Below are 15,200 nucleotides of genomic sequence, written 5' to 3'. Positions count from 1 at the left end.
TGGAATAAAAAAATATCAGCCCCCACTTTACATGTAGGGGGGGGGGGTACCCTAATAAAACATTTTTTTTCCATTTTTCATTTTTGCACTTTGTTGGCGTGATTGATATACATATTGGTACCAAATTTCAGCTTTCTAGTGCTAACGGTTACTGAGATTATCCGCGGACGGACGGACGGGAGGACGGACGGACGGACGGACGGACGGACGGACGGACGGACAGACAGACATGGCGAAACTATAAGGGTTCCTAGTTGACTACGGAACCCTAAAAATGGCAAAGTCACTATAAGCGTGCCGTTCAGGTTTGAGGAGTTTAGGTTCTGGCCATCATCAGCAGTTCCACTGCACCAAATGTCACTGTTCTGGACGAAAGTGCATGCTGTTCTTATTAAAATACCAAAGTCACTATAAGCGTGCCGTTCAGATTTGAGGAGTTCGGTTCTGACCATCATCAGCAATTCCACTGCACCAAATGTCACTGTTCTGGACGAAAGTGTATGCTGTTCTTATAAAAATACCAAAGTCACTATAAGCGTGCCGTTCAGATTTGAAGAGTTCCGTTCTGGCCATCATCAGCAGTTCCACTGCAACAAATGTCACTTATCCGTACCCAAATGCATGCTGTTCCTTTAAAAACACAAAAATCAACATATGTATGCCTTTCAGATTCGAGGAGTTCCCTCGATTTCTCCAGGATCCCATCTTCAGAACTGGGTTTTGAGAAAAATGGGACCAATCTGTATGCATATACATTCAATCAAAAAAATTTTTTTCAAAATCGGTCCAGAAACGACGGAGATATCGAGGAACAAACATTAAAAAAAATAAAAAAAAAACATACAGACGAATTGATAACCGTCCTTCTTGAGAGATGAGGCGACGGTTAAAAATAATACCAATAATAATAGGTGCGTGCTATATTTTACTCAGCAGCCGGCGTAGCCGAATGGCAATTGTCGACACCATATGCCGACAGAAATGTAGTCTAGCTCTGTCGCGCAAGTACGCAACAGCTATAATTAGAGGTAGATAGATACAACGAAACAAATATTATCGTGAGCACGTGTGCATTCGACTACGCACACTGATGAGCGGACCCAGCGCGTACGTACATTGCGCACCACCTGCACGCACACATACAAACCGCGCGGCATACAATCCACTGGTAGGCTATGTCTACAACGCCATCTAGTAATGTCTGACTTTAAACGTGCACATGACGTTGTATGTTTAGTGCGTGAAAGCTAAAACAGATGTCGCAAGATGTTGCAGTTTGATGACTATTTCGACGTAGGATACTGATAAGAGTTTTGTTGGCCACGCGTGGCTACTGGCGCCATCTAGCTCTTTGAGTGTGGATTAAATTTAGTACACAGGTCTAGAATACTTAGGACGGCGCCCATTTTTAGTATGGGGTTAGGTATCTGTACTAGTATTATTTGATCTGTGGTAGATATAATTGAATGTAAAATTATTTATTTTGCCTGACACTCTTGAGTATTTTTTTATGCCGTTATTTTAATTTTACAATATAATATTTGGAATATAGTGCTTTATAATTATTAAATATAAAACATTTTTTAAATACTTTTTGATACAAAATCATACTTCATTGATTTGGAACAACGCTTTTTATCGGACCTACATCCGACACTATCGGAAGCGTTTATCGGATGTAGGATGTCGATCTGACACCCGATATCGGATCGGATAATGTGAAAATGGCCTAAGCATTCACCGTTAGTGCGTTTTCACATTATCCGATCCGATATCGGATGTAGGACCGATATCCCATACACTGAAGCCGCCATCTTTGATTTTTGCCTTTGAAATCCTTCCGACATTTGCCACATGCACGACCGATGCGATGCATGCGAAATCAAACCTTATCGATATGGAAGTATGAGACGCGACGATTGCCGACTGGCTAGGATTTCCGAACGCACACGGGAAAGGTCGCCGGCGCGCGGCGCCGTGGTCGCGGGGCGCGGGGCGTGGGGTGCGGGGTGGGGCGCCGGGAATAACATGCACTTAAATAATGTGATATCTGAGTTTCTTAATAATAAGCTGTTTCACTGTAGCCACTTGGCCAAATAACACTTGTCTTGGCCAACATTGCACCACGGTGCGTGTTACGGTGCATTCGATTTTAGTATTTTTTTCAAGTTTATATTTGACACATAAGCCAATTTCATCACTTGTGTTTGACTGTCTAGAGTTGAGAGAACTCTTCGGTACATTTATATTTAACCTACCATAAATAAACTAAATGATGTTTGTTTTTGTTAAAATTAATTGTGCTACTTAATTTACATTTTATTTTATCTCAGTCACTAATAATATCAGTAACCACTCGATAATCCCGCTGACTTTTAGAATTCTAATATATTATTTGAGCAGTTCTCAAAAACTTTGTACATAGCCACGTCAGCAAATTTTAATTGATCCTATTTTGTTACCAACATTTAGTAATATAAGTCGACTTTCGTAAGATATATACAGGGTAATTGTTATAATTAAGAAAATATAAATACTAGAAAACCTTACTGACGAAATAAAACTTACTAAAATCTAAATTCATCAAATAAATCTTGGTAACAAAATAGAAACCTGAGTAGTTTCATGTGCTCTGCCTACCCCTTCATGGGACACAGGCGAGATTGTATGTATGTAACAAAATAGGAATAAAAACAAATGATTTAACTTTTTCCTTAATTTTTGTACAAACTTTTTGAGAACTGCTGATTTAATTATTAATTAATGTTCTAAGGCTAGGCTAACATTTACAATTTACCGTTTAATAAACCCACATCATTAAGTAATAAAATCTAATCAAAGTCGAAAGTGTCAAGGAGAAGTAAGTAAATTGATTTACGCGGGTAATACTGAGGCATAATTAAACGATATTTTGTTAGTAAAAACCGCGGTAATGATGGCGGCGTCGCGCAAGTTCACACTACATTACGCCAAGTTAATTAAGAGTTATGACATTAGCATTTAGCACATTTCAGAGTTCACTCGTAGGTATATAACGCAGGCCCTTTATTCATCGAGAAGCCAACTAATTTTATGTATTAATTTATGGCATGGCAGCAACTTTACTTTGTATTTGCTTTAATTTATACGCTCCCCCTAGTCTAGTTAGGTACATAATTTACCGCTTTGTCTGAACGTCGACCGAACATCGTTATATTTGTTAACAGTAGGTATGAAACATTATGTTCTCATGATTGCAGACATTCCATTCCGTTTTACAATAATTAATCAATCTCTGGCGATACCGAGCCGATCACAAATATTTCTATTTGATTTCGCATGTGGCAAGCGGGAACGTACCAACTGGGAACGGATTTACATACCTAGATCCCAGCTCTCGTTTCTGTGATGTTCAATTTCCTTTTCGGCGATAATGAACCAGATACACGCGAGCCAGTGCGCGACGAGCGAGAATGACAACATCAAAAGCGTTAAGATGAGGGCCGAGTACTGCGAGTATCGGTCCATCTTCTGCAGCAGCCTCGCCAGGCGCAACAACCTCGTGAGCTTCACTAAATGCACGTTCCCGTGAGTAGATTCCTGCAACATACTCAACTGCAGTATTTGCTCCATTCACATTCACAAACATTTAAATCAAGTTACTTTGTCATTCGCAAACGTGACCGACTCGACGAGACGAGAAACGACCCCGTGGAGTTCTTAGTCTAAGCGATAATTAATTTAAATAACAACGCTTAAATTAATTAGTCGGCTGGGCGACTCAGCTTACCGCGCCGCTGTACACGTCGGACGCGTAAAGTAGGTCAAAGGGAAGCGCGGCCAGCAGATCCACCACGAACCACGACCTTAAATAATTAAAAGCTATTGCCTTAGAATCCGACACCACCTCTCCTTTTTTGCTTACAAAAGTTGTTCGGAAGTTAAGTAGTATATCTGAAAAGTGAACGAAACATTGTACAGGGCTTTTAAAAGTTTGAAGGGAGATTAAGGTTGCAAAGAAATTCTCATACCGACAATAAATAAAGCTTCAACCACAACGTCAGATGTGACGCTAATCCTGGGATGACCTTCATCAACGAAGCTGGCGTTGTACGGCACCACGACCGCAACGTAGAACGTGGCTATGAGTATAAGCCAGTCCCAAAATGTTTTGAATACGCCATAATGTGATATTATAAATTTAGACTTTTTGATAGCGGACGTTTTGTATTCAGGCAGCGGCGGGTCGGATGAGTGAAGCAGGTTCTGAAAGGATAAGTAGACTTTCATTGTGTGTGCTCGTGATTACAAACAGGTAGGTACTTCAAAGTTACCTTACTAACATTGTTAAGTTTAATTTTGCTCTTCGTTTTTTCCGGTTTATAATGTCCTGAAAGCTGATAAAGTACCGCTCTAGATCGCCGCCTGCCCATGTTGGCGGGCGACGGCGCTTCTGGGTCCAAATTGCCATTCGGGTCTGGAAGTAGGCAACTAGATTCAGCGCGGAACCGGGCGCCCAAGAGTGCCGCTGCGGGTACAAATGGGGATAACGCTAGAGTGACCACGCCAGCCGAAGGCCGCACCGCGGCTCCTGTACGCATAAACCACCCTGTTACCATCTTGATATCACTCGACAACATCATCAACAAAATTAACTATAAGAGCATTTATCCTTTTACACTCTACGCCATCCAGGGTTTTCTATGAATCTACCTTGATTCTAGAAAGAGAATTTGCAAAGAAACTGGCTTATATTCGAAGTCTATTTATTTTGTATTGATACCAGAGAAGTAGTTTCCTGAATGATAAATCAAATGTTTAGCAATAAATAAGATATTGTACCGCGCCGAGCGGTTCTATTGAGTGGAATTTTCTTTCTAGATATTTATTGCGAAAACCCTGCAATGCGAAATGTCGCCAGCAAAGCTGATGAAGGCGATAATTAGAAAATATAATTCTCAAACAATATTCTAATGCATATGAAAACTACTCACTACAAATATTAAATGATTTGTGTCGTCATAAAATTAGCTCAATAATGTGTTAGTATAGGTAAACGTGGGCGCAAATAACTTCATAGTTAACAAGTGCGATCATGCCGAAAGATTAGATAGTGCACATGAACATTGAACTGTCATGCGAAATTACAGCTTAATATACTAATATGAGGTACAATATCGAATTTTGTAGTAGGTAAAATATAATTAGATGTGTCACATGCACTAGGATCGTAAAACGTATATATTTCATACAATCATCATATTCATACAAAAAAAAAGTTGTAGTGTTTATATTTTATTATAGGTACAATTGGCTACAAAATTAGAAATTTTAAAGGTTAAACCTTAATGTCAGAAATGTCAAAGCGGAATTCCACCAATGAAGGGACATGACGGGACAAACAATAATTTTGTACTAATATCATGTAGTGTCTGCACACTAATGGAATTCCGCCTTTAGGTCGCAACTGTAAATACAAATGTGCTGACATTATACTTTAACACAATCAGTATTATAGATTAATAAACCAAAAAAATATTGTGATAGGGTATAGTGAATAATTAAAACACAAAAAGTTAATAAAGCTTTCAAAATGTGATTAAAATTGCAAAACATTGACCGCTCTTTATGCATAATACTGGCGACATACATAAATTAGATATATAAAGTTTGAAAAAGATTATAAAAATAAGTACATCATACAATAGAAAGACAGGGTGGTTTTAAACAAATCACGAAACCAACTTACATACTTATACAATATTTATGTGTAAAGTGTGTCTATACAATCAAAAATTCACTGAGCCAGACCTAGGTACTTTAAAGTTGTCAGAAGAATATTTTAAAGTGAGTATTTATTAACTTAAATAACCTACACATTTGTGACGAGATATACAAAACATTTATTCCAACTGAAGAATTACATTTAGTACTTTAAGTTTTCAAAATAAGTAATTTAATGACTTCGAAAATATGGACTTTAGGATATATAATTAGTGAGTTTTATTAAAAAGGCCAGTGGTTGTGTCGACGTGTGCTTCACTACTCTATCTACCTACAAACTAATTCTAGGACTACCAACACTCCAAATCGAACTTTACCGTGCGGTGATGCTCAACTCGCTACGGCCAACGGGGGTCTACGGGGGACCTCAAGCTAACGTTATTAACCGTACTAGAACACGTGCCCAGCAAAGGTTATCATCGCAAATGCACAAAATTTTGCTGTCAACCATTTTACTCAGCAATATGTAGGTATTATATTATTCATTAAAACGTTTTTCAACAAGGCTGCGAGAACAAAGAAATGGTTTCACGCGTAAATCTTTGTAGCTTGCAGTTTCTTTAGAATGATCTCGAGTAAAATGTCGAGGATACTCACCGCTGTCGAAATCCTCATTAGTGGTCATGGCGGCCATCTTGGTGTTAGTGATGTCCTTGAACGAGGCGAGGAATAAAACCACTTCTCGTTTTTCATTCTTAATTGGAACAATGTCGAGCAAACACCAAAAGGGAGAACCTGTGAATATAAATAAATGCTCATTTCGGTACGACTTAATTGAAATTCAAAAGCTAAAAGGCGTGCCTTTGCATTAACTATGCATGCGATGCGAGTAGGTATCTGACAATTCTGACGTAGGTCACAGTCACACAACACAGCCATATAGATCTTAGGTGACTCAATATTTATTTTTTCTACTCCCGTACTGTTATTCGTGAGTTACAAGGTCGTGCATAGAACTTAAAAACCCTACATAAAAGATGTCAGGACAAGTCTATCTAGTCTATACCCTGAAAACATTTAGTAGAAGTAGCACGATATAGCTGTTACAGTTCAGTAAATACATTGCTACCAACTTAACAAACCAATTCGCAGAGTCGAGACTCCTTCGTTTTCTGCTGCGTTCATTGGCGACGCGTCGAATCGCATTCAAATGTATGAGAACTCGATTCAACTCGGCTCGATTCGTCTTAGTGGCCAGGCGTCAAAGAACCATACCATAGACAGTTTTATTTTCATGTTTGCACTCAAACTGCATATTCAAAATGGTAGGCGGTCCACTAGATAACTAAGATGACTGAAAGTAGGTATTTGTTGATTTATAATTTTCTTTCAAAATAAGTGCTTGGTCGTAGAAAAAGTATTGTATGCAACGGTGTTTAACTGAGTCAAAAAATGCTCGTGGCGTCTTTATTAACAATTTTCGGCTTCGCCTCAAATTGTTACCCACGCCACTCACCTTTTTTGACCTCTTTTAACCACCAGTTGCATAAAATACTATAGATCTATTAGAGATACCTACTTTTGCGGAGATATATATTTTAATGTTTAGGTAATTAGTAATAACTATAATAGATATGAGCTATACCTACAGTAATTGAAAGTGGTGATGGCAAACAATTTCCCAGCATTTCGCAGCATCGAAGCAATAGCTTGTAAAATTTAATTTTGTCCAATGGAATCGTAAACCCCTTATTAGATTTGTTTACGATTGCGACGTGGACGAAGCTTTGTATAGCATTCTATTACTACAAAAATCAAGTCCGGTTTAGTTTTTGGCAAGCCTAAATTTATTTCTGACACTCATTAAGGGATTTTTATTGCCCTCGTTAAAAACGTAATGAAACCGACGACGTCAAAGAGAAAGGTTCGTAATTTTATAAATTGCTTTCCCCATTCGACCCCCAATCAAACATCCAATGCCTTTTGAAGTGGAAATCAAAAGTAGCCCTGACTCGTGATACGTACGATTGATATGAATCAATATTACGGGGATTTCGAGCACTTACATTGAATGTGTAAAATGTAAACAAGCAAATCAACGAAAGCCGAGATTGAGTGAGCATAACGTGAAAATGGCTCGTAGGCAATAAGTAAAGGAGTGTTGAATGAATTCGTGAATATGGAAATTCCTGAAACACGGGCATAAAAACGATCTTTCATAGCGATACCGAGCGCACTTTATGCGGAGCGAATAAAACGGAAAAACAAATTAGTTTTTGCTTTTTCATAAAGCTAAGTATTACTCGACTATTGAAATTGCTGAAAAATTGGAGTCTATTGGATAAATTGATCCAGTTTTATTTAGACATCGGTATAAAAGAATTAGAACATTATTTATAAAAAGCCATGTTTTCAACTGTGCTACCATTACATGCCGTTACTAAATAATAATAAAGAAATATTAAACGATATTCTCACAAGAAGACTGTAAACCCACGTCCTGGACATAAAAAACTCGGGAACAAATACTTATCTCTGCTCCTCACACAAATAAATGCCCTTACCGGGATTTGAACTGAGGACCAACGATTTAGCAGGAAGGGTCACTATCACTACCCACTATTACGGTGCTGTAACACGGGCAACACAATTGCCAGCAATCCACATACCACTGCCTCGTTTGTTCAATATACACCAACTAACTATGGAGCAAACGCGGCGATGGTATGTGAATTGACAACGTTTCAAAATTTTCAATGTCCCTAAATCGAAAACCATTTCGAGATATACGCTTGTACATCACATAAATCATTTTTTTAATTTTTTTTCAGCATTTTTAGTATAAAAAATCTTAAAAATAGTTTAAAGGGGAAGTGACGTCAAATAGCTGATTTAGAGCTGCCACTATAACAAAAAAATCTTCCAGTTGAGATGTAATTTGAGTTTGACAGTGACTTATCACAGTTCGTAGCAAAGCTATTAAAAAAATCATGGCTTAGTCTATGATTCGTAGTCATTCACTAGTGGTTGACAGTGACACTTGACAGTCAGACATGTGACTGTTTAAGCTGAAATATATAATCATTTTAAAGTAAATATTTGTTGTAGAAAGTTTTGTTTTGTGATAATTTAAAATTACTGTTAAAACATTATTTTTTTTAGGAATGATTTTGTCGTCGTTTTTCTTAGGTGTATGAAACAACACATGTGACGTCACGAAGCAAATCGTAGTATATGGTATTACATTCATTCACAAGCATAACGTCGTAGTTACTTTATACACTTTTCACAAAGACGTGTGCATATTTTACTAAACTCTATCTAAGTCTATTACCTTACCACTTACCACAAAATCAAAAGATTTGAGAAGCAAATGTATGGAAAATGATGTATATAAAAGAATGATTTATTTTTTTACAAAAAATTAAGGTGTAGGTACATGTAGGTGTAGGTTATCATATCATATCATATATCATATCATTCTTTATTGCAATCAGGTACCTAGGAATAAATCATAAAATCTGTCTTTTTGGACTAGCTTGGATATCTTTTGTCCCTAGTCCCTACTCGAGTCTGATAAAGGTAATTCAATATTTCTTTTATTACAGTTATGCGAACAAGACGTTATGAAATTCTTGTAAATTATTACTTTTATATTATTTCGATTCCCAATGGATAAAAAAATAACTTTAACGTTGACCACTATCAGAAAACTGGCACTAAAACCTCGTTTGTATCGTTAACTGTAGTTCGAAATACCTTGCAAGACCGATTTTGATGCAAAATGAGCTTTCCTGTAAAATTTTCAAAATTTCTGTGTATGCCGTTCAGGTACGGAGTTGTTGTCTTAAACGTCGATTTTAACAAATTTCACTTTAAAATTGTATTATTTCATCAAAAATCGGAATTGAAGTCCAATCTCGAAAACCAGTTCCGGAATTGAAAACCGTCCGATATTGCAAGCCCTATTCACTAGTGGTTGACAGTGACACTTGACAGTCAGACATGTGACTGTTTAAGCTGACTGTTAAAACTTTTTTTTTTTAGGAATGATTTTGTCGTTTTCTTAGGTGTATGAAACAACACATGTGACGTCACGAAGCTGTGTCTTGACGTTTGTAACTTACGCTCTTTCTGCTCGAAGCAGTAATAAAAAGGGAATTTCTCATTAAAATAGCAGTTTTTGGAAAAATAAAAAAAATACGTGTATCTTTTAGTATTGAGTTCTTTCAAACCAAACAATAAAAACCGGCCAAGAGCGTGTCGGGCCACGCTCAGTGTAGGGTTCCGTAGTTTTCCGTATTTTTCTCAAAAACTACTAAACCTATCAAGTTCAAAACAATTTTCTTAGAAAGTCTTTATAAAGTTCTACTTTTGTGATTTTTTTCATATTTTTTAAACATATGGTTCAAAAGTTAGAGGGGGGGGGGACGCACTTTTTTTCCTTTAGGAGCGATTATTTACGAAAATATTAATATTATCAAAAAACGGTCTTAGTAAACCCTTATTAATTTTATAATACCTATCCAACAATATATCACACGTTGGGGTTGGAATGAAAAAAAAAATCAGCCCCCACTTTACATGTAGGGAGGGGGGGTACCCTAATAAAACATTTTTTTTATTTTTTTATTTTTGCACTTTGTTGGCGTGATTGATATACATATTGGTACCAACTTTCAGCTTTCTAGTGCTAACGGTTACTGAGATTATCCGCGGACGGACGGACGGACGGACGGACGGACGGACGGACGGACGGACGGACAGACAGACATGGCGAATCTATAAGGGTTCCTAGTTGACTACGGAACCCTAAAAAGTAGTACTCAAAAATATGAAATGTTGTCAATTGCTGCCAATTGTGTTGCCCGTGTAGAGCACCTTCAGGCTAGACCGGTCGTCGACGTCAATCGCTGTCTGCCTGGTATGTTTCCGAATTAACATCGATATGTAGGATTGGAACCGAACACTTTACCATTTTTCTTATAAAAAATAAGTTCTAGTTTGAGTTCATGTTTGGAGTCCAGCGCCGCGTCGATCTCCTGCCTATGTTCGTCCCGAGTGTCCGCGCCGTGGAGAAACTTGCAGGCGCAGCCCTTAAAATGCAAATAACATTATCATACAAACAGTATGAGATGTTTTACCTTATGGAAATTAGTTGCAAGACAATAATAACTTTAGGCGCCCATGGAGATATGAACACGTATAATTTATCCGTAAGTTAACCTTTTTAAAAACTACTTTTTTCTGTATCGCTTTTGTAATGAAGTGTTTTCGGACAGACGGAAGAATTAATTAGTTCTAACTATGCTAAATTCTCGAGAAGCGTTTCCAGTTAGGTGATTTGGAACACTGTTTTAACTAGGCTTAACACGATTTTATATTAAGGTTAAACATCAAAAACTCTGAGCATTAATATAAGTAGTTATTTCTCTCTATTAGTGTGACAGAGAGATAATTACAACGCGCTATGGAGCGTGAAATATTGTCCTCTTGTCTGCACAGCCAGGTTCATTTTAAAGTTGAAATAAGAATAAGAATAATTTATTGAAAAAACCTTATTGCTAATTTTGTTTTTTATCTTGTAGAAACGTCTGCGAGCGATATTACGTATTTTTAAATTGTTGTGAATTTTTCCATTTTTCCTTTAATTTAAAAATATGCGTATTGCTAAATGTTAAATTTATGTTAAATGTATGAAGACTGTTTTCATTTGTTATTTAAGAGTTGCTGCTGCTGTAAGCAGTAGCATATTAAAATACACTCAATAGGGGCAACAGGTATATAGGCAATTAGGCGAAGAACGTAATTTAGTGTATATATTATAAAAGTAAATAATGTCCACCTTCTGCATGATGTGTGCGCGCGCCCAGCCGTCAGATCGCAGAAGCCGTCCGAGCAGTACACGATCGGGTATGACGGCACCTGCGCGTTGCCCAGCACGAAGTTGCTATCTGTTGGCAAAATAATTCATTAATTAATTTCATGCAATCAATCAATATCATTTATTGCAAACCATGGTATTACATTACAGATGTTACAGTATGAAGGAGGTCGCATGGCACCCCGGTAGGGCATGGCAATATTGGCTATTTCTTATACATTAGTTATTTACTAAATTATATCTAGTTTATTCCTAGATTTGTTATAGCTACACTGGCTACACACATTATTATATTATAACATTCTAAGTTTAGAAATTGTATTTAATTTCGTTGTAGATCATCCTGCATGAATTCTTCGATTGTATTTCTAATAACACGGATTTGAGTTTATTGGCGAAGATATTATTTTTCTGTATTGACTTTATTTCATTAGGTAACTTATTGTATATATTTATAGCACAGTAATATGGTCCTTTTTTATATATTTCTAGTTTTGGTTCAGGAAGGATGAGATTATCTTTACGGCGCGCACTTTTGTTGAATTCAAACAAGTGTAAATTGTTTTTGACAAACGAGGCTGTTTCTAGGATGTATAAGGAGGGGAGCGTCAATATTTGGAGGTCCAGGAAGTGTGTTTTGCAACTGTCTGATTGTGGAATGTTTGCTAATATACGGATACATTTCTTTTGCTTTATGAAGAGGTCATGTGCGTCGCTACTATGGCCCCATAACAGCAGACCATAACTAAGCCACGACTGGGCGTATGCGTAATAAGCAGATAGGGCACACTGGGTATGTGTATTTGATTTTAATATACTGAAAGCGTAAAGAAATGAAGAGAATTTTGATTTAACTTTGGCAATGTGCGTTTTCCAGTCTAAATGGGTATCAATGGTAAGTCCTAGCAAGTTACATTCGGTTACTTCATTTATATTTAAATCTTGTGATAGTGGTGTCAAGTCAGTCGGTCGTTTTTGGTGTGGTCTAAATTGTATAATATTTGTTTTAGTTGTGTTTATAATAAAAGCCATTCTGAGATGTCAGAGAAGGTTTCCTTTTTGTGTGAGTATTGGTCAGTTTGGTTATTATCGTGTTTGAATATAAGGGAGATATCGTCTGAAAATATTGTACATTTGTGGTTAGTCATTTTAGGGAGGTCATTTATGTATATAAGGAAGAGTATACATCCCAGTACGCTGCCCTGGGGTATGGAACTATTGACTGTTTGCCATTTAGAATGGATGTTTTGGAGTAGTCCGGAGTCCTTATGGTAGTGTTCGATTTGTACGAATTGTTTTCTATTAGTAAGGTATGATTTTAACCAGGAGTTAGCATTACTTCGAATACCTATTTCGTGTAATTTATTAAGTAGAATTAGACAGATCTAGCAGAAGGCCAATGGCATAATTTTTATCTTTCAGATACTCTAATATGTTTTGGATATATGTGTAAACTGCCAGAGTTGTTGAACGTTTTCGGCGGAAACCAAACTGATTATCTTTTAGTAGATGGTATTTCTCTAGAAAATTATACATTCTGTCTGCCATGCACTTTTCAAATATTTTAGATATGGACGGTAAGATTGCTATAGGTCTGTAATCGGCAAGATCTGATTTTTTCCCACCTTTTTAGGGTTCCGTAGCCAAAATGGCTAAAACGGAACCCTTATAGTTTCGTCATGTCCGTCTGTCCGTCTGTCCGTCTGTCCGTCTGTCCGTCTGTCACAGCCGATTTACTCGGAAACTATAAGTACTACAGTGATGAAATTTGATGGGAATATGTGTTGTATGAACCGCTACAAAATTATGACACTAAATAGTAAAAAAAAGAATTGGGGGTGGGGCCCCCCATACATGTAACTGAGGGATGAAAATTTTTTTTTCGATGTACATACCCGTGTGGGGTATCAATGGAAAGGTCTTTTAAAATGATATAAAGTTTTCTAAAAAACATTTTTTTTCTTAAAGTGAACGTCCCCCCCCTTATTTTTGAGATATCAGCTCTCAAAGTCGTAAAAAGTATGTAAAAACTTTTCAGATTTTTACCCCACCCTCTATTTTTATAACTACGGGGTATAAAATTCTAAAAAAAATAGAGGTGATGCATGCTAATTAACTCTTTCAACGATTTTTGGTTTGATCAAAGTATCTCTTATAGTTTTTGAGATAGGTTGATTTAACTGTAATTTTGGTTTGCTGCTACGGAACCCTTTGTGCGCGAGCCCGACTCGCACTTGGCCGGTTTTTTGATGATAGGCTTGACTTTGCCGATTTTTAATTTATCTGGAAAACAGCATTCATTAAAGGACTGATTGATGAGAAACGTGATGGGTGGTGTTAATTCGGTGTTACAGGCTTTTATCAAACTGGTTGGGATTTCATCGTATCCACTGCTATGTTTATTAGGGAGGTTCTGAAAAATTTTTTGGACTTCTTGTTCGGTAACAGGATGGAGGAATAGTGAGTTAACTGAGGGATTGGAGCCTGGTCGGCCTAGGGGGGTATTGATAGGTCCCGTGTTTTTACCCACTGAGGTAAAGTAGTCGTTAAATGCATCAGCTATCGATTGGGGACATTGAATCTTTGATTGCTGGTGAATTAATTCTATGTTTGTGCGTTGTTTTTGTCTATTTTTACCTGTTATGTTATTAATTATATGCCACATAGCCTTTGTTTTGTTTTGTGACTTTTCCATTGTTCCTATATAATTAAGCCGTTTTGAAATTGTTATGCATTTTTTGAGTATTTTAGAATATGATTTATAGTGATTTTTTAATACTACATCGTTGCTGTGATTAACTATAATTTTTAAGAGTCGTTTGTGAGCGCACGATAAGCCAAGCTCTATTGATAGGTGTAAAAACAGGTAAATTGAAAAAGACACTAATAGCAAGAGTGACAATAAGTAGAGAGCGGATTTCAGGTAGCGATTTAAATATTAATATGGATATGACTAGTGCAATATTTTAAATACATATCATGTGCAAAGTAAGTTCTTACAATCTATTATTATTACATAGCACACCGCAAACTTCACTAAATAATTAGATTAAATTAATGTTATTTTTGCAACAAACTATAGGTATTTAATGAAAAGTATTTTATCATTAAATAAATGAGTGGGTACAGGAAGCGAATTATTTTCATTTTTATATTCTTTGAGTCGTAATACTTAGAAGTTTTTACCTTGCAATGAGCAGAAGAAATATTAAAGAAGAAGAACTTAAACAAATAAACTATTCAAAAAAAATTACATTTTTTTTTATTTGTTATCATCATAATGTTTGTCCAATATTCACAAAAGCATCCAAAAAGGGTTTTACTTTAATGTTAGAAACGGTAGAAAAAATACTAAATTATGCTGACATATCCATATTAATATTTAAATCGCCTGAAATCCGCTCTCTAGACATAAGTTTTCATTTTTAACCGCCGCCTCAGATCTCTCAAGGGAGGAAGGTTCTCAATTCGTCTGTATGTTTTTTTTTAATGTTTGTTCCACGATATCTCCGTCGTTACTGGACCGATTTTGAATTTTTTTTTGATTGAACGTATATGTATACAGATTGGTCCCATTTTTCTCAGAACCCAGTTCTGATGACGGGATCCAGGA

The 15,200-nt window shown here is 36.7% G+C and overlaps 1 protein-coding gene across 1 annotated transcript in view; it reads right to left on the bottom strand.

Annotated features, from left to right (window-relative positions):
- Positions 1–15,200, bottom strand: part of LOC125227743 (potassium voltage-gated channel subfamily H member 8-like) — a 177,143-nt gene that overhangs the window by 18,742 nt on the left and 143,201 nt on the right. Inside the window, 8 exon segments of the mRNA XM_048132055.1 lie at positions 3,363–3,579; positions 3,770–3,933; positions 4,011–4,245; positions 4,323–4,570; positions 6,361–6,498; positions 10,679–10,799; positions 11,549–11,580; positions 11,583–11,657. Of these exon segments, the coding sequence (XP_047988012.1) occupies positions 3,363–3,579; positions 3,770–3,933; positions 4,011–4,245; positions 4,323–4,570; positions 6,361–6,498; positions 10,679–10,799; positions 11,549–11,580; positions 11,583–11,657 (1,230 nt within the window).

Source organism: Leguminivora glycinivorella, chromosome 7 (genome assembly GCF_023078275.1).
Source record: "Leguminivora glycinivorella isolate SPB_JAAS2020 chromosome 7, LegGlyc_1.1, whole genome shotgun sequence".
In the NCBI taxonomy this organism is placed as follows: domain Eukaryota; kingdom Metazoa; phylum Arthropoda; class Insecta; order Lepidoptera; family Tortricidae; genus Leguminivora; species Leguminivora glycinivorella.
This window is presented reverse-complemented; position numbering and strand designations above follow the sequence as displayed.